The sequence below is a fragment of the Myotis myotis genome, unplaced genomic scaffold (assembly GCF_014108235.1).
Source record: "Myotis myotis isolate mMyoMyo1 unplaced genomic scaffold, mMyoMyo1.p scaffold_m19_p_4, whole genome shotgun sequence".
In the NCBI taxonomy this organism is placed as follows: Eukaryota; Metazoa; Chordata; class Mammalia; order Chiroptera; family Vespertilionidae; genus Myotis; species Myotis myotis.
Genome location: NW_023416346.1, coordinates 118059252 through 118080076, shown reverse-complemented (window position 1 = coordinate 118080076; position 20825 = coordinate 118059252). Strand labels below are relative to the sequence as shown.

General features: G+C 44.1%; 1 protein-coding gene across 1 annotated transcript; it reads right to left on the bottom strand.

Moving 5' to 3' along the window:
• Positions 1 to 5236: 5236 nt before the first annotated feature.
• LOC118654556 (protein S100-A11-like) lies at positions 5237 to 5750 on the bottom strand. Its single transcript, XM_036305928.1, has one exon. It carries the CDS (start codon positions 5698 to 5700, stop codon positions 5392 to 5394), a length of 309 nt encoding a protein of 102 aa, XP_036161821.1. The 5' UTR covers positions 5701 to 5750; the 3' UTR covers positions 5237 to 5391.
• Positions 5751 to 20825: the final 15075 nt, after the last annotated feature.

Sequence of the window (20825 nt, the reverse complement as noted above, 5' to 3'; positions counted from 1 at the left end):
GTCTCTCTTTTCTCTCCCTCTCCCTCTCCCTTCCTCTCTGAAATCAATAAAAATATATTTTTAAAAGAAAGAATCTGCCTGGCAATGCTTCTGAGGTGAAGAAGTCAGACTCAGTTTTCGTTTACCCATCTCTCCTTTCATAATTACCCTTCTCCCACATGCCAAAAATAAATAAATAAATAAATAAATAAGATGTATGCCCCATCCACCCTGAATCTTAGCAGAGTGTGCTACCTTAAAGTGTAAAAACCTCTGAGCACCAAACCAAAGAATACCAGTAATTCAGGAACGTATAGCTCCTGAGGGAATAGCTCCCTGAGAGTTAAGTCAGTGTCAGGGAGGAAAGATAACTTTCCCTCTATCCTTCTAGGCTCTTCACTGAGACACCCACTTCCCAGCCCCCAGCCCCGATGAATAAAAGACATATTGACAGGAGAAAAGCAAACAGAAGTGAAATAACATGTATGCCTCCTGTATACATGGGAGAGACCCTGGAAAATTGAGTAACTCCCTGAAATAGCCCCAGCCTCCACCTTAAATACCATCCCCAGCTAAAGGCAAAAGAAGATGTTTGCATGGGAATCCAGTTATAGGAGCTTCCCAGGAAAAAGCACAGTAAAATAAGGGCAGGTTGTAATACAGACTTAAATCTTTGCCTTCTCCAGTGATAGGATCGTGTTTCTAGAGATTCAGAGTCACCTCCTGTTCCTGGTACAGACAGGAACACACCCTGACAAATGGAGACTCCTTTATACATGCAAAGCTCTCTTACAGAGGGTAACTTCTACTCAAGTTTTCAGAGATTCTCCTGTGTCTGCTGGTTCTTAAAAACAACCAGCTCAAGATAATCCTTATGCCAAAGAGCACACTTTGGGGTGACATATTCTGTTCCCCTTCACCAGCTTCTCAGATTGCTTAGGAGCACAAACCAAGGTTTTATTTCAAACTCCACAAAAGATAGAGGCTCCTGAGCAAGCCAATTCCAAGATCCTCTTTTAGTAGAGATATGTGATACAATAAAGGAACTACTGGTTAAAGAGTGTCAGCAGTCAGCTGGGTGGGCGGGGGGACCAGAACTTTCCAGAAAGAGATTGCTCAAGCATTTTATCAGGATTGTTGATTATCTCTCAGAAGAGGACTGCAAATTACATTAGACATAAAAGTTCTATTCCAGACTAGATTTTGGACAATTTTCTCTCTTAAGACCTGAAAAAAAGGGAGAGCTTCGGTAATAATAATAATAATAATAATAATAATAATAATAATAGAAATGGCAATTTACTTAATCCGGGTGACAAACTGCTTTATCTGAGCATTACAAGTAGATGCGAGATAATATTTCACATATATTTGAATTGAAAAATGAAGTCAGATTTTATTTAAAGATTTTCATTTCCCTTCTTTCAGTGCTTGGCTTAAATGTCACTTCCTCCAGGAAGCCCTCCCAGACTACCCACTTCTTATTATACATTTCACTAACATCTCCTTTACCTGCATTCTTTCCAATTGTGATTTACTGTTTACTTGTGAAATACTTTGCTTAAAATCTGTCTCTCCTATTATAGCACAAGCTCCACTAGGACAAGAATTATGTCAGTTTTAGGTCCATCGCTGTTTGGTAAACAGGGAGAGGGCTAACATTTTGCACAATTCTTTAAAAGTTAGTTGATTGGGCTGATTGGTTTGATAGGGGGGACTGGCTTTGCCATTAGGTTATAGAGCAGGCATTTTCCATGAATTGAATGAGTTAAATGAGCTGTGCCAAGATATTTTTTTTAGTTTTTTTTTTGTGCCAAGATTTTGAAGCAATAAGAATATACTTAAAGTATGTGTATAATGTACAGTACATCAGAAATCACATTCTTTGCAGCTGTTTAACCTATGATTTTACAAACATAAGATGTCAGTTAGAAATGGAGGGAAAATTTAAAGATGTAAAAGACAAAATAAAATGTATGAAGGGCTACACAATTGTTCAGAATTCCTTTAGGGCATATTCAAGCAAAGGTGTTTGAAACTGAAATAGTACAATCCCTACATTAATGTAAGACTCAGGCGCTTCCACTGTTCCTGGGTGGGCGTCAGTAAGCATCTGCTTGAACACATTTGATGATGGGGAAATTCCTTCCTACACAGTAGCTCAAATCATTGTGGGAAAGCTCCACCTAGGAAAAAGTTTAGCTAGCTTCCAGTCCAACGCTGTCTCTTTGTTGTTCCCGTTCACCCAACTGTTTCCTTAACTCTGCCTCTGGGGCTGGAATCCCCCCTCACCCACTGAGCGGGTTTTTGATGATTCTAAGATAGACATGTCAGATATCTAGTCCTTCAATCATTCTTTAGTAAATACTAGAGGCCCGGTGCATGGCATTCGTGCACTGTGCGTGTGTGTGTGTGTGTGTGTGTGTGTGTGTGTGTGGCGCGGGGGGAGAAGGGGGTCCTCAGCCCGGCCTGTGCCCTCTTTCAGTCCAGGACCCTGCTGGGAGCTGGCCTAAGCCAGCAGGTGGACATCCCCTGAGGGGTCCTTAGTGCTGCCATGGAGGGGGGAGAGGCTCCTGCCACCACTGCTGCGCTCACCAGCCTCATGTGAGCCCAGCTTCTGGCTGAGCAGCGTTCCCCCTGTGGGAGCACACTGACCACCAGGGGGCAGCTCCTGCATTGAGCATCTGCCCCCTGGTGGTCAGCGCACATCATAGCGACCAGTAGTTCTGCCGTTCAATTTGCATATTAGCCTTTTATCATATAGGATAATTTCTTGAAGATCCCTGCTCCCCTTCACTTAATTAACTGCTACTTTTCCTCAGCAATCAGCTTAAATGTCCCTTCCAGCATCTCTAAGCAATGTGTCAATTTCTTGCACAGGGAAAGGGGGAGGCAAGAGTAAAATACATAGCCTGTGCTCATAGAGCATGTCCTTTTTTTATTTTTATTTTTTTTTTAAGTCTGAAGAAAGCTATCTCCCAGCACTTCCACCTGCATTTCATTGGCCGGGATGTGTCACACAACAACCCTTAGTGATAAGGGAGGCTGGGAATTCTAGTATTTTGCTTTCCAGTTATTCTCATAAAGTCATGGTGTAAGGTGAGCAAAGTGATGAAACATTTATTGCAAGAATGACAAGCTATAATTTAAAAGTAATTAGGAAGATTATAAGGTAAACTAACCCATCAGCCAACAGAGTAGTTGTTTAAATAAAACAAAACAAAGCTTTGACACAGTATAAAATTATGCAACTTTCTAATTATGTTGAAGCAAAAACATAAAATGTAGACTCTCCAAAAAATAAAGTCACATATATGGCCGGATGTTGTTTTGTTCTTAAAAGTTTACATTGACTTTGGTTTCCACTTCCACCTCCAACTGTCCTACCCCAAAATGTTAAATGGTCATGACGTGTGTATTTTTAATCAGCATATAAGTCAGACATTTTTAAAATATATTTTAAATTGTGGATTACATGATTTTGTCTGTAAAGCTATTTGATTTTTAAAATTACTTTTTTATTGATTTCAGAGAGGAAGGGAGAGGGAGAGAGAGATGAAAACATCAATGATGAGAGAGACTCATTGATTGGCTGCCTCCTGCATGCCCCACGCTGGGGATCGAGCCAGAAACTCAGGCATGTGCCCTTGAATGTAATCGAACTCAGGACCCTTCAGTCCGCAGGCTGACGCTCTATCCACTGAGCCAAACCAGCTAGGGCAGCTATTTGATTTTTTAAGGCAAATTAATTTGAAAAACACTTACACACAAATGTTCACTTGATTATGCTTAAGACCATTTTCTTCCGATGAATCAGCATGATTTCTTCATCAAATTAGGTACTTGTCTGCTCTCTGGAACATGGGCAGTTTCATTTCCTGTTAAGGAAACCGTATCTTCAGAACTTAGATAAACCTTTGCCTTTACTATTTGAGTACTGAAAATAAACGCAGACAAATATGAAACACATTTATGCATATTTGGGTAATAGGATATCAAATATGTTTTCAGAATTATTTTAAAGGTCTAGAAGAGGATTATTTGTTCTGACTGGAAAAAATGACCTTTAAATGAGTATTTATATGGAAGGTCTATTTTTGAGGCTGTTCTGGCTGATGCTAGTGGATTCGTGCCCAACTTCTTTCTTTTTGAAAAACAGAACCACAACATCGTCACAATCTCCACATTCCTGCCTGGATTCTTTGAGCGAAGTCTGGGGTGACTCCAGGAGTAATATTTTCCCAGTATATGCTGCGCACAATATCCTAGCAACTTTTAGTCATGTTTTTCATTCTTAGTGTTTTCTTTTAGAAAAAGTTCAAAAGAGGATATGGTGAAAAGGCTAACTAAAGGATAAGGAAGATGAGGAGAAAGAAAGAATTTAAAAATAGAAGCACACGACTTGCAAGCAAGGAAGGGGGAAGAGCAAGGAGGGAAAGGGGGTTGTGAGAAATCAGAGAGGAAGTGTGCTGAGCATCAGGGCAGGCAGGTGAGCAACATACTGAACATTTTGTGAAGTGTCTGTATTGTATAGGGGTCTGTGTGGCAATGACATTACCCTAGCATCCTGTAGACATTGCAGGGGACTACATATAGGGTTGTTTGGTTTCTGATTTTTTTTTTTTTTAACAAAACAGTCAGATTTAGAGTTTTCTGTCTGGAAAGCAAAAATTCAGAATTCCAGCCCGGCAGGAACCGGGAGGTCACTGGTTCAATTCCTGGTCCTGGCCACATGCCCAGGTTTCAGACTTGATCCCCAGTGAGGGACATGCAGGAGGCAGCCGATCAATGATGTTTCTCTCTCATTGATGTTTCTATCTCTCTATCCCTCACCCTTCCTCTCTCTCTAAAAAAGCAATAAAAACATTTTTTTAAAAATCAGAATTCCAAATATTATGGCCTGTAGTAGCTACAATTTGGACTAGCCCACTCCCCACTTCTCTTGTTTTAATCGTTTGCAGAACTTCCCTTCCACCTAAATGGTCTTGGTGTCTAGTAAGAATATTAGCCTGGCCCTGACCGGTTTGGCTCAGTGGATAGAGCGTCGGCCTGTGGATTGAAGGGTCCCAGGTTCGATTCCGGTCAAGGGCATGTACCTTGGTTGTGGACACATCCCCAATGGGGGGTGTGCAGGGGGCAGCTGATCGATGTTTCTCTCTCATCGGTTTCTAACTCTCTATCCCTCTCCCTTCCTCTCTGTAAAAAATCAATAAAATATATTTTTATTTATTTTTTTTTTTTATTATTTTTTTTTGTGTGTGTTTAAAAAAAATGTTTTATTACTACCAGCAGGAACGGCCTGCATGGGGTGGCAGGTACGCTGGGCTCAGGGTGTGTGTGGTCTGTGAGAAAAGGATGATTGGGAAACTTGAAGGAAAGGGGCTGGGGCTGGAGGCCAGCTCCAAGGGTTCTTCAGACAAATTTCTGGGAACGCTTAAAGGTATCATGGCAAGCTAACGCCAAGCCGCCAATAAGGTTAAGAAATTCTTGGAAATCTAGCTGCCCATCAGAGTTGACGTCCAATTTCTTCATCATGCGGTCAAGGACACCGGGGTCCTTCTGGTTCTTTGTGAAGGCAGCCAGTTCCGTGTTCATGAAGGTTAGGAACTCCGTCTTGGAGAGTGTGAAGTTGTTACTGTCCCTCCCAGCGTACCTCTGGAAAACAGCAATCAGAGACTCGATGCACCGCTCGGTCTCTGTAGGGCTGGCCATTTTTGCCATGTCGGAGCGGAGCGAGGCGCAGAGGCTGTGAGCGGGAAGCGGCGCGGCGAGCTCTATTAAAATATATTTTTAAAAAAAGAATATTAGCCTTGATGTCCTGTCCCCCTCCAAAGTCCCCAACCCCAGGAGTTGGCTCAGGGCTGGTGCACCCATGTTTCACAGCTCCCACTATTTCCAGATAGTTCCCAGCCTGGAGGCGGTAGCTTGGGCTAGACTGCCTTCTTCAGTGCCTGGAGGGAGCACCTGCTGCAAATGCAGCTGAGGCCTGTGGAAATCAGAGCCAAACTCTGGGAGAGCGGGACAGTGGTTTGAGATGTGTCTCCTGCTTATAGACAGCCTCAGATTACTAAACCTATTCCACAGGGCTAGCTCATCTCCCCACTTATGTCCTGCCTGCCATCGTGTGTACAGCACGACCCTGGCATGTAGTAGGGTCACAGGTAAGACTTGTTCAATCTCAATTCTTTTTCAGTGACAGAAAGTAAACTAAAACCAGAACGTTTTGTACTAAGTGATCATATTAGGTGGCTGCTTAAGAGACAACATTTACTGGGCACAACTTACATTATCTCCTCTAATCTATAAAACCAACTTGGGAGGTGGATGTACAAATTTATGATCTGGGAATTCTGAACTGAGTTATAAATCGCATGAAATGCAAGTACCTCTGACTCTACATTTTGTATGAGAAAACAAACTCTTTACACACACACACACACACACACACACACACACACATACACACACACACACGCCAACCAATGGGTAAATTTAGCCAATTTGTACTGTATTATTATTCCCAGTATCTGAGGGATAAAGGATGTTCAAGGACAAGGCCTTATATGCTGAATAAACTGGAACAAATCATCCACTTGAGTTTCATCAAATACATTTCCCAAACAACAAAATATGTGATTCAGTGTAGAAAAACTAAACACTCATGCAAATAACATATTTTCTGATGAAGATAACATATTTTCTGCGAGACTTTAGCCAATCTTGGTAACTGCCTCTATAATCCAGTTGTTATAGTGGAACCTTCCAGAACTGAAGCTGTGACCCTTAACAAGATAGCTGACCTGGGTATCTTTTCATTTGTTTTGACTTCATTTATGTGCTTAAATCCCAAGTTGCAAATAACAGGAAATAAACCACAAGGTTAGCCAGTTAACATCAAAGGTGGAAGGAGACCAGGAGGCCCACTGTGAGAAAGAATTATAAGGGGAAACATTCCAGTGAGAGTGAGTCACAAGCATCAATACTCACTAGAACCACAAGAAGCAAATTGTGTGGGAACCCTCCTCTGTGGACATCCCCCAGTAAGAGAGACCTAGAGCTCTTTGAAAAGTGTGAAGTGCCATACCCATGTGAGAACTAACATAAGCCATAGCTAGGCCAAATATTCTTTTTAAAAAAATATATTTTTATTGATTTCAGAGAGGGAGAGAAAGATAGAAACATCAATGATGAGAGAGAATCACTGATGGGCTTGCCTCCTGCACGTCCCCTACTGGAGATCGAGCCCACAACCTGGGCATGTGCCCTTGACCGGAATCGAACTTGGGACCCTTCAGTCCACAGGCTGACGCTCTATCCACTGAGCCAAACCGGCTAGAGCTAGGCCAAATATTCTTAAAATGGAAAAATGATTTCTTAATGAAAATTAATGTCAGGGCATACTGATTTATCATACATACATTTTATCCATTTGTTCTTTCTTGTAGAGAGAATAATCCTGAGGGATAGTTGGTTTTGTATTTATCAGACCATAAATGTCACACATTATGGCACTTTAACTTTGAAATGAAAGTTTGTCATTTTTTTATTTTATTGTTTTAATCCTCACCAGAGGATATTTTTTCCATTGATTTATTAGAGAGGGTGAAAGGGAGTGGGTAAAGGGAGGGAGGGAGAGAGGGAGGAAGGGAAAAAGGAAGAGAAGGAGGGAAAGAGAGAGAGAAACATCGATGTGAGAGAGGCACATCAATTGGGTGCCTCCTGCATACCAGGGATCAAACCTGCAACCCAAGTACTTGCCCTTGACCAGGAATTGAACCCAAGACCCTCCTACAGTGCTCAGGCTGATGCTCTAACCACTTAGCCACACCAGCCAGGGCAGTTTGTCATTTTTGAAATAAAAATGCTAAGCGAAGTAAGTCAGATGGAAAAGGACAAGAACCATATGATTTCCTTCATATGTGGGATATAAACAGAAAGCAACAAATGAATGAACAAAACAAGCTCATAGACACAGACAACGGAATGGTGGCTACCCGAAGGGAAGTGGGGGTGGGGAGACAATGAAGAGGGTGAAGAGGGTCAGATATTTTGTGATGGAAGAAGACTTGACTTGGGATGGTGAGCACACAATAGAATATACAGATGGTATATTATAGAAGTGTGCACCTGAATGGTAAATTTACAAGTCATGCTTGGGGGAAGCAGCAGCAACCTGTGCTTCCTCTTTGGCATAGTGGTTCCCAGCCTTGAGGAGCTTTACAAAAATACTGAAGCCTGGGTCCCCTAGGCTTCCTCTTCGGCACAGTGGTTCCCAGCCTTGAGGAGCTTTACAAAAATACTGAAGCCTGGGTCCCCCTAGGACATAATAAATGTCCAAAATGAGACTGTTCAAGATGGGATGCTGTGTGGGTGTGTGTAGTAATGTGGTGTAAAGGTGTAGCACAGCAGTGCTTGACATCAAACTCACTGTTAGCACTGTCTGGCCAAAAGCACGTGTAACCCTAAAAATATGTGTGTGGTGGGGGGAAGGTGAAGGGATTAAGAAGTATAAATCAGTTGTTAGAGAATAGTCATGGGGATGTAAAGTTCAGCATAAGGAATATAGTCAATAATCCTCTCTAATAAAAGAGAAACATGGTAATTAGCCGTACCTCCGCTACCCTTCCCATTGGCTAATCAGGGCGATATGCAAATTAACTGCCAGCCAAGATGGTGGCTGGCAGCCAGGTAGCTTGAAGCGAACATGAGGCTTGCTTGCTTCAGTGACAGAGGTAGCCAATGTTCCCCGCCTGCAGCTGCCGGCCTCTGAGCTTGCAGTTTGAAACATTGTTACAAATATAGAAGCTAAACAAACTCCAGAAACCTGCTTTCAGCCAGCCGGGATCTCAGAGCTGGAGTTGAAACAGTGTTTCGATTATAGAACCCAAACAAACCAGATACCTGCTTTCAGCAGCAGAGGCCTCAGAGCTGGAGCCAAGCCTCAGAGCTAAAGCTGGCCTAGAATAAAAAAGAAAAAAAGAAAAAAAGGAGCGGTTGGGAGCTTCAGTCACCCGCCAGCCTGAAAACAGCCCTCAGCCCCTCACCCAGACTGGCCAGGCACCCAAGCAGGACCCCCCACCCTGATCCAGGACACCCTTCAGGTCAAACCAGTCGGCCCCCACCCGTGCACCAGGCCTCTATCCTATATAGTAAAAGGGTAATATGCCTCCCAGCACCGGGATCAGCGGAGCCGAGAGGCCTCCCGGCACCGGGATCAGCGTGACAGGGGGCAGCGCCCAAACCCCCTGATCGCCCTGCGGCTCTGTGTGTGACAGGGGGCGGGGCAACAACCTCCCTATCGGCCCTGCTCTGTTCATGACGGGGAAGGCGACCCAACCCCCTGATCAGCCCTGCTCTGTGCCTGATAGGGGGGAGCTCCCAAAACCCCTGATCGCCCTGCGGCTCTGTGTGTGACAGGGTGCAGCGCCCCAACCCCCTGATCGGCCCTGCTCTGTGTGTGACAGGGTGCGGCGCCCCAACCCCCGCCCCCCACGGGCCCTGCTCTGTGTGTGACGGGGTAGAGCCATAACCTCCCCATCGGCCCTGCCCTGAGTGTGACAGGGTGCGGCGCCCCAACCCCCTGATCCACCCTGTCTGTGTGTGACAGGGAGCAGTGCCCCAACTCCCCTATCGGCCCTACTCTGTGAGTGACAGGGGGGAGCTCCTCAACCCCCTGATCAGCCCTGCACTGTGTGTGATGGGGGGAGCTCCCAAACCCCCTGATCGACCCTGCTCTGTACGTGACAGGGTACAGAGCCCCAACCCCCCTGATTGGCCCTGCTCTGTGCGTGACAGGGGGTGGCGCTGCAACCTCCCCATCGACCCTGCCTTGAGTGTGACAGGGGGCGGTGCCCCAACCCCCCAATCGGCCCTACCCTGAGCGTGACTGAGGGTGGCATCACAACCTCCTGATCCGCCCTGCTCTGTGCATGACAGGGGGTGGCGCCCCAACTCCCCAATCAGCTCTGCTCTGAGCCCGACCAGGGGCTGCACCTAGGGATTGGGCCTGCCCTCTGCCACCCAGGAGCAGGCCTAAGCCAACAGGTCGTTATCTCCCGAGGAGTCCCAGACTGCGAGAGGGCACAGGCCGGGCTGAGGGACCCCCCTCCCCCCCGAGTGCACAAATTTTTGTGCACCGGGCCTCTAGTCCTATATAATAAAAGGCTAATATGCAAATTGACTGAATGGTGGAATGACTGGTTGCTATGACGCGCACTGACCACCAGGGGAAGACACTCAATGCAGGAGCTGCCCCCTGGTGGTCAGTGTGCTCCCACAGGGGGAGCGCCACTCAGCCAGAAGCTGGGCTCATGGCTGGCGAGCACAGTGGCGGTGGCAAGAGCCTCTCCCGCCTCCATGGCCGCACTAAGGATGTCCGACTGCCGGCTTAGGCCCCCTCCTCAGGGGCAGCGGGCCTAAGCCATCAGTCGGACATCCCCCAAGGGCTCCCAGACTGTGAGAGGGCACAGGTCGGGCTGAGGGGCCCCCCCTCCCCCCGCCCAGTGCATGAATCTTGTGCACCGGGCCTCTAGTATTCTAATAACTAGGCATGGTGCTGGACGAGTGCAGGATTTATTGGGATGATCACATATTAAGTTATGTAATGTCTGGTCACTGGGATGTACAAAAAATAAAAATATATCATTAAAAACAAAAATGTATGCAATGGTGCGCATGCAGGGGCTTTGACTTCTGTCTAGTTTTATTTCACGTGCCTAACAAAGAAAGCTTTAGGAAAGAAAAAAGTGATCTCTAACTCCTATCTGAGAGCTCATTCTAGTAAAGAAAAATGAGGTTTAATGAGAAAAGGCCAAAATTAGCATAAAGAAGTGAAATCAGCCGGGACCGGTTTGGCTCAGTGGATAGAGCGTCAGCCTGCGGACTGGAGGGTCCCAGGTTCGATTCTGGTCGGGGGCATGTGCCTGGGTTGCGGGCATATCCCCAGTGGGAGATGTGCGGGAGGCAGCTGGTCGATGTTTCTCGCTCATCGATGTTTCTGACTCTCTGTCTCTCTCCCTTCCTCTTTGTGAAAAATCAATAAAATATATATATATAAAAAAAGTGAAATCAGATAGAAAATTTTCAAGAGTCTGATCTCCAAATGAAAGGCTCACTGCTGTGACTTCGCTATAACTTCATTTTGATATAGTTTCATTTTGATATAAATTATGCTCCACCCTTTTTTCTGTGTCTTCTGAAACATTGGTGTTTTCTTGATGTACCTACATGTCAGAATCTGTGGAGATTAAGACTTACATACCTTTTCATTAAAACTGAAAGAGGAAAAGAATGCAGAGCTTCCTCAAAAAGTTAAAGATAGAACCACCACATGATCCAGCCATCCCAGCTCTGGATCTTCCACTGAAAGAATTGAAAGCAGGGTCTGGAATTGATATCTGCCTTCTCATGTGTACAGCAGCATCATACATGATAGCCGAGAGTAAAAGCAACTCAGGTGTTTGTCATGGATGAATGGATAAACATTTAAAAAGGAAGAAAATCCTGTCACACCCTACAACTGGATGAACCTCCAGGATATTATGCTAAGTGAAAGAAGCTAGTCACAAAAGACAACCACTATATGATTCCATTTATATGAAGTATCTAAAATAGTCAAATCCATCGAAACAAAGTAGAATGGTGGTTACCAAGAGCTGGGGGAAGGAGGAAACAGGGAGTTGTCATGAAATGGGTATGGAGTTCTAGTTTTGCAAGATAAAAAAAATTCAGAAGAGCTTGTCCACCACATCAATGTGAATATACCTAATATTACTGAACTACACATTTAGAAATGGTTCAGATGGCCACCCTGGCTGGTGTGCTCAGTGGTTAGAGCATCAGCCTGAGCACCGAAGGGTGTCGGGTTCGATTCCAGGTAAAGGGAACGAAGCTGGCTTGCAGGTTTGGGCACTGGCCCCGGTGCATGCAGGAGGCAATCAACATCTCCCTCCCTTCAACTCTCGCTAAAAAATTTTAAAAAATCAATAGAAAAAATATCCTCAGGTGGGAGAAACCAAGATGGCGGCATAGGTTAACGCCGGAGATTGCTGCCTCGAACAACCACTTCAGAGATATAACTAAAGGACAGAACGGACATCATCCAGAACCACAGGAAGGCTGGCTGAGTGGAAATTCTACAACTAGGGGGAAAGAGAATATCATACCCAGACTCAGAGGAGGTGCAGTGCTGAAGTGAAATACTAAGGTGCGGAGTGCGCGCGGAGCAGGCTGGCGGCAAGGGTGCGGTTGTTGTTTTCAATCGGGAGGGAGTTTCAGACTCTGAGCTCCAGATCCGGGCAAGTCTCTGGGGACCCAGACTCAAACGGGAGAAGCGGGACTGTCTGGCTTCGGTCGGAACTCAAAGGCAGCATTCTCTCCGAGGTTTGCAGCGGTTGCTGGGACTCTGAGAGGCAGAGCCCCTAGGGACAGAACTGAGAGCAGCCATAACTGCTTGCTCCGCCCGCCCTGTAGATCCCTGGGGACGCGCCCTGCCCAAGCCCTGTGCAGAGCCATTTGCCAGATAGCCTCAGGCAAACGCTAGATTAGCACCGCCCTAGAGATTCAGCACAGAAGCTCTCCTACTGCAGACACAGCTGACTCTCATAGCCAGTTAGCCTGGAGGTCAAATCACCCCTGGTATTACCGACAACAATCAAGGCTTAACTACAACAAGACTGCGCACAAAGACCACGAGGGGGTGCACCAAGAAAAGATAAAAAAAATGCGGAGACAAAGAAACAGGACGCAAATGTCAGAAATGGAAGATATAGAGCTCAAAACCACACTTTTAAGGTCTCTCAAGAACTGTCTAGAAGCTGCCGATAAACTTAGTAAGGCCCTCGAAAAGACTGGTGAGACCGCCGATAAATGTAGTGAGATCCTCAAGAAATCTAATGAGACCCTCGATGTTGTGATAAAGAACCAACTAGAAATTAAGCATACACTGACTGAAATAAAGAATATTATACAGACACCCAACAGCAGACCAGAGGAGCGCAACAATCAAGTCAAAGATTTGAAATGCGAAGAAGCAAAAAACACCCAACTGGAAAAGCGAAATGAAAAAAGAATCCAAAAATATGAAGATAGTGTAAGGAGCCTCTGGGACAGCTTCAAGTGTACCAACATCAGAATTATAGGGGTGCCAGAAGATGAGAGAGAGCAAGATATTGAAAACCTATTTGAAGAAATAATGACAGAAAACTTCCCCCACCTGGTGAAAGAAACAGACTTACAGGTCCAGGAAGCACAGAGAACCCCAAACAAAAGGAATCCAAAGAGGACCACACCAAGACACATCATAATTAAAATGCCAAAAGCAAAAGACAAAGAGAGAATCTTAAAAGCAGCAAGAGAAAGAAACCCAGTTACCTACAAGGGAATACCCATACGACTGTCAGCTGATTTCTCAACAGAAACTTTGCAGGCCAGGAGGGAGTGGCAAGAAATATTCAAAGTGATGAATACCAAGAACCTACAACCAAGATTACTTTATCCAGCAAAGCTATCATTCAGAACTGAAGGTCAGATAAAGAGCTTCACAGATAAGGAAAAGCTAAAGGAGTTCATCACCACCAACCAGTATTATATGAAATGCTGAAAGGTATCCTTTAAGAAGAGGAAGAAGAAGAAAAAGGTAAAGATACAAATTATGAACAACAAATATGCATCTATCAACAAGTGAATCTAAGAATCAAGTGAATAAATAATCTGGTGATCATAATAGAATCAGGGACATAGAAAGGGAATGGACTGACTATTCTTGGGGGGGAAAGGAGTGTGGGAGATGCGGGAAGAGACTGGACAAAAATCGTGCACCTATGGATGAGGACAGTGGGTGGGGAGTGAGGGCGGAGGGTGGGGCGGGAGCTGGGAGGAGGGGAGTTATGGGGGGAAAAAAGAGGAACAAATGTAATAATCTGAACAATAAAGATTTAATTTTTAAAAAAAAGGATTTAGAATTAAGGTTTCAGAGGTAGTTTCTGCTTGCAATAAAGTTTCTGTGCTTTTCATCTAAAAAAAAAAAGAAACGAAAAAGAAAAAATATCCTCAGGTGAGGGTTAACAAAAATAAATAAATAAAATGGTGAAGACAAATTTTATACCATAAGTTTTTTACCATAATTTAAAAAAATATCTTGGTTTCAATCTGGGTAACTTCAAGAAAGACTCTTTTGGAAGACTATTTGATCGCTCCTGGAATCTCTGGGAAGGCTGAAGATCCAAACTTTGGCAATAAAAACAAGCAAGACTGGGAATCAGGAAATTGGGTGTTCCCTGGAAGTTTGAGAGTTTTATGTTGTCTCATTGACTGGGAAGCATCCAGTAATAAATCTCAGGCTTGTAAATTTCATAAAAAGGAAAAACAAAAATACTAAGGAAGGCTGAGCTAAAGGAAGTCAAAGGGTTTGGGCAGCAGGTGCAGTCCGTTCTAAATCAGGACAGGAACAGTCATGCGATTACAGACTCTGAAACAATGAAGGCAGAGGAATCGGCAGTGCTCCTAAAAGATACTCCATTGTGATAAGTCTGTTGATCTAAGTCTGCGTCTGTTCTCATTGTATTTTAAAAAAAATCTCTTTGGTGGGAACTCAAAACAAAATCTGATTCATATTGAATTTTTCCCAAAAGTTACAAAAGGAAGTAATAATGCCAACTGTGAGAACTGAAGTGGAAATCGGATCTCAGCCCAACCAGAACCACCAAAGGGGACAATAGACAATAACTGTGACTCTAATGAAATTCAGTTCTCAGCCCAAGGCACTGGACTGATGTTTCTCTTGCTCTATTCTTAGTACTAAATCTAATTTTTTCCTTTTCAGGGACACAGCTCTCTTCAGTTTGAAACAATAGATATTCACACTGCATTCCATGGCTTCTGGTTTCTCAGTGCTGCCTAAAATGTCATGACCTCCTCTCTTCCCCCACAAGATATGAGATTTCCCCTCCTGCGTGGGTCACAGCTGCTTTCAAAACAAGGGTGTGTAGAGTTAGGGGAAGCAGCACAGCTCTAGGCACAGGAGCAGTGGTGATCAAGTGAGGCAGGGCTCCAAACTGTGTCCTACTTATCTCCAATGCTATGTTTGCAATTGATTCACTAAATGTTTGTTGAATGAGTAAGATAAAGAAATTAGGTATCTTTATACACAACACATCAAAAGGAGCTAACATTTTTTAAAACTATATTTTTATTGATATCAGAGAGGAAGGGAGAGGGAGAGCGAGCTAGAAACATCAATGATGAGAGAGAATCATTGATCGGCTGCCTCCTGCATGCTCTGCACTGGGGATCGAGACCGCACCCTGGGCATATGCTCTGACTGGGAATCGAACCGGGATTTGAAGCTCAACCACTGAGCCACACTGGCCAGGCAGGAGCTAAAAGTTTGAAAGTAAAAGTGCTTGTTGCATTACAACTGCTCAATACATGCTAAGGGAATGTGTGGTGGAATGAACTAGATCTCCAAGCGACCTTGCCTAGTGACCTTTCAAGCTGTTGTGGTAGCTGCCTACCAAATATCTACTCTCCAATTCTCTCTGAAATTAAAAGAATCCCAGTTTTTTTCAGTTAGCATACTGCTTCCAGGCTAAATGACTACATTTGTCAGACTCCATTGCAGTTGGGTTTATGTTATAGTAAACAAGCTGAAATAATGGGCGGAAGGTCCAGGAAGTCTTAGGAGGGAAGTGGCATGCGTTTCTTCCTCTCTTCTGTTCTGTTATTTGAAACTATGATGTGATGGCTGGTGCTCCAGCAGCCCTATGAGACCATAAGGATGAGGACCATATCCTAGGGATGGCTGGCATAGTAAAAGCTAGAGGGACCCTGGGTTCCTTATGACCATGGTGCTGTCACACCAGCCCTGGACAGCTTACTTATAAACTTCTTTTATTTGAGAAACTTCTGTCTTTTTAGCCACTAGTTGTGGGGTCTCTCTTACTCACAGCTAAAACCAATCCTATCTAACATAGCTGTGATCTCAGAGAATACAGACCCAGAGGAGCAGTCTCACAACCTACTTCCTCTTCTCAAGACATCAAACTCATTCTAGGAAGGGTCCCCATCCTGTACCTCACAACAAAGGCATCCCAGCTTAGATTGTTTTCATGATATACACTGAGTGGCCAGATTATTATGACCAGCCAGATTATTATGACCACCCCATCAGTACAATGAAGTGACTTAGTTATGCAAATAATAATAATAAAACCTTGAGAATATTTGCTTAGGAAGTTTTCAATATTCAGTATTTTTGGAAGTGTCAATAAAGTACTAATGGGGTGGTCATAATGATCTGGCCGGTTATAATAATCTGGCCACTCAGTGTATTCCTGTATAACAGCAAAGGCAGTTTAACTGACTGGTAGTCTCCTAGTTCCTGACTCCTTTCCCTTGCTTCTAGAAGCCATGGTGAAGCCCAGCTGGCCTAGCTCAGTGGTTGAGCATTGACCCATGAACCAGGAGGTCTTGATTCGATTGCCGGTCAGGGCACATGCCTGGGTTGTGAGCTCGATCCCCAGTGGGGGGTGTGCAGGAGGCAGCCAATCAATGATTCTCTCTCATCATTGATGTTTCTATCTCTCCCTCTTCCTTCCTCTCTGAAATCAATAAAAATATATTTTGAAATAAAGAAGCCATGCTGCTTACCAAAGACTCCCCTGGGCCTATCCACCTCTCTCACTCCTGACCTCTTCTAGGTCTGCCTTTTCCATATGGCAAACTAGTCCAACACCACCTTGCAGTCTGATTAAACTGATTCACAATAAGAGAGTGAATGACTGATACAGCAGTCCCACCTTATCTGAGGGGATATGTTTCAAGACCCCCACTGGCTGCCTGAAATCATGGAGAGTCCTGAACCCTATTATACTGTTCTTTTCCTATGCATGCTTACCTCCGACAAAGTTTAATTTACCAATTAGGAACAGTAAGAGATTAACAACAACTAATAATAAAATAGAACAAGTTAAAGAATACATGCTAATAAAAGTTACATGAATGTGGTCTCTCTCTCAAAATATCTTATTGCACTGTGCTTACCTTTCTTCTTCTTGTGATGATGTGAGATGATACAATGCCTATGTGATGAGATGAAATGAGATGGATGACGTAGGCATTGTGAAATAGCACTAGGCTACTAATGACCTTTTTTAAAAACATGTTTTTATTGATTTCAGAGGAAGGGAGAGATAGAAACATCAATGATGAGAGAATCATTGATCAGCTGCCTCCTGCACACCCCACTGGGGATAGAGCTTGCAACCCAGGCATGTGCCCTGACTGGGAATCGAACTGTGACCTTCTGGTCCATTGGCTGATGCTCAACCACTGAGCCATGCCGGCTGGGGTACTACTAATGACCTTTTGATGATACATCAGAAGGAGGATCGTCTGCTTCAGGTACCTCTGGCTCATTGAACCAAGACAATGTTGATAGCTGGATGCCAATGAACAGATGATGCCACTGGATGGGGATTCTCCAATGTGGAGGTGGTTATTTTGCCAAAACCTTTGAGAGAACACTGTAATCAGAAGTAGTTGTCTCTTTTCAACTCATTGAAGTGTTGCTACAGAGGTTGTAATCCTTTAGTGATCATATGGATGATTTCAATGCTGCGTTCCATCTGAGGATCATATCCATAATTTTTATAAAATAAGGGTTACTTGAACACAAGCACTGCGATACCACGACAGTCAATCTGATAACTGAGATGGTTACTAAGTGACTAATGGATGCTGGAAAAAGGGATGATTCACATCCCAGGTGGGACAGAACAGATGGCATGAGGTTTCAACATGTTATTCAGAACAGAGTGCAACTTTTATTTTTTTGTTAATCCTACCAGAGGATATTTTTCCATTGATTTTTACGGAGAGGGGGAGAGAGAGGAAAGACAGAGAGAAACATCGATGTGAGAGAAACATATCGATTGATTGCCACCTGCACGAGCCCCGACCAGGACCCGGGCTGGGGAGGAGCCTGCAACCATGACCGGAATTGAACCCTTTGGTCCGCAGGCCGACGCTCTATCCACTGAGCCAAACCAGCCAGGGCAGAGCACAATTTAAAATGTACAGATTGTTTATCTCTGGAACTTTTTTTTTTTTTTTTTTTTTTTTTTTTTTTTTTTTTTTTTTTTTTTTTGGAACTTTTTATTTAATATTTTTGGACCACGGTTGACTGCATGTAACTGAAACCACAGTAAGAGAAAGCACAGATAATGGGGGATTGCTGTGGTCTCATCTGGGGAGAAGGGTAGGAGGGAACACTGTATGAGTGTGTGATTCTGAATGCATTTGTAACAGGTTGGGGGAGAGTGAAAGTGGAACATGGTTGTAAAACAATGTGTCCAGGTCACACAGACAGTGACCACATATCTGGGGCATGAATCCAGGCCTTATAGCTCCTAGTTCAGAATTCTCTCCTTCAAGACAAGGGGTCAGACTCCTTGAGCACACCACTTCATAATCAGTGTTACCAAGTCCAAGGTCACCACAAAGAGCATGTAGAGGGTGAGAGGTGCACCCTATGAGTGCTGCCTAGTTGGAATGGGTTGTTCTGAGCCTGGGCCACAGGAAGCCACAGGAGCGGGGAGCACATGGAGAGGATCACATGATGAACTTTCAACCCAAAGGCTCTGAGGGGCACATGATGAGAAAGCGAAGCAGCTCACATTGTGTGCACATGACTTGTCTCATGTGGCCCTTTCAGGAAGGCTTCCAAGGAACATATGAAACAGTCCAGATGGCATTTCTAATGTTTCTTCTAGGGCTGAGTTTCTGGTATGGCTCCCATATCTTCTTGGTGATATTCAGAAATAACAGGTTATGTGGAAATTTCTATTTTAATATAGTAAAACTTATGTAACACAAAATTGATCATTTTAACAATTTTTAAGCATACAATTCAGTGTCATTAAATATATTCACCTTGTTGTACAACCATCACCATCCATCCACAGAACTCTTCATCTTCCCAAACTGAAAGTCTCATCTCATTAAACACTAACTCCTCATTCCCCTCCCTACAGCCCCTTGCAACCACCCTTCTACTTTCTGTCTCTATAAATTTGACTACTCTAGGTGCCTCATATAAGTGGAATTATATAGCATTTATCCTTCTGCGTTTGGCTTTTGGCTTCTTTCAATTAGCGTAATGTCTTCAAGGTTCAGCCATGTTGTAGCCTGTGTCAGAACTTCATTTGTTTTTAAGGCTGAATAATGTTCCATTGTGTGGATGTATATAGGAATAGTTTTTAAAGAAAAAATATATACATACACCCCCATGTATATATATACATAAACAAAGCTACTGAAGCTATCTGATACTGTACACGGGGCTTGAATCTTGAGTCTAGGGTTCATGCAGTGAGTACATAAGGACCTGTTAGCCTTGCCATATATCAGGTACCAGCAAAGAGAGAAGATACAATGTGGGCCCATCCTCTAGGAGAGCTCACAGTTGACCTGGGAAGCAGACACAAGTAGCTCTAATACAATACGATGAACATTATGACAAAACAGAGGCAACACAGGTGATTTCTCCCTAGGAGGCAACAGAATGATTATACAAAGGTTGACCCTTGACTAGGCCTTTAAAAACAATGAAGATGGGGTATCTGGACTGGTGACCTCAATGGCAGGGCTGAAACTCTCATAGATGGGGGGGGGGGTGGGTTCCGGTTGCAATGGCTACAAAACAAATTATCCCAAAACTTGAGGCACAAAAATAACCATTACGCTCAGAGATTCTGTGAGTCATCAATTTCATCATGGCACAGCAGCGACAGCTTGTCACTACTCCTCTACGTCTCAGCTGAAAGAGTTGAAGGCTGAATCATTCACACGTTTGATAGTTGATGCTGGTTGTTCTGCCCAGATGATAGCTGGAATTGCCAGCTGAACACTTCCACATGGCCTCTCCATGTGACCTGGGCTTCCTCCCAGCATGATGACTGGGTTCTGAGGGTGAGCACAGTGAGGTAACCAGGTGGAAGCCACATCACTGTTTATGACCCAACCTTAGACATCATGCAGCATCACTTCTGCTGCATCCATTCCTATAGGAGGAAGTCACTAAGTTCAGCCCATATTCAAAGGGAGGAGAATTCGTCTCCACATTTTGGTGGAAGGGATAATCAGGTTATACAGGAATATGTAGAACCAGAAATATAGCTGTGACCATATATGTTCATAACAGGTTTGGTGGTATGTTCTCTGAGGCTGAAACCACCTTAGGACAATAGCTGAAATAACCCTTTGGGACAAGAGTTGAGTTCATGAGTATAAATCAGCTATATGAGTATAGAGTGGTAACCTTGGGCCACGACTACAGCCCTTACAATGACTAATTTCAGTAGTGAGGAGGCGGTAATGACCACATGTGTGTCTTTCATTTGAGAATGACCAATTCAGACCTTGTAAACCTCTGGGGTTCTTGAATACAATTTGGTGGGGGGCTGTGTGTGGGAGAGAGAGAGAAAGAGAGAGAAAAAGAGAGAGAGAGAGAGAGAGAGAGAGAGAGAGAAGTACTGAACTACCTACTAATTTGCATATGTGGGTGACTGAGCAATTAATTTGATTACAGGGAAGTGACACTTGTACTTCCAAGCTGGTGATGAGGTCATACCTGCTACAACTTCCATATGCTAATTTGTGGGCTTGCCTGACCACCGCCCTCCACCCCATTAGAAGCTCTTTTAAGGACATAACTCAATGCATCTGGTCTCCCCAAAAGATTTAAGAAGGTTGGCCTTTGGAACCACACAACCTTTGATTTCAATCTCAACTCTACCACTTCCTAGTTGTGGGGCCTTAGATATGTTATTTGATTGTGCCGGACTTGA

What these genes read in the sequence shown, in the direction of transcription:
- LOC118654556 (XM_036305928.1), bottom strand. Translation starts at nt 5,700, where the DNA reads ATGGCAAAAATGGCCAGCCCTACAGAGACCGAGCGGTGCATCGAGTCT.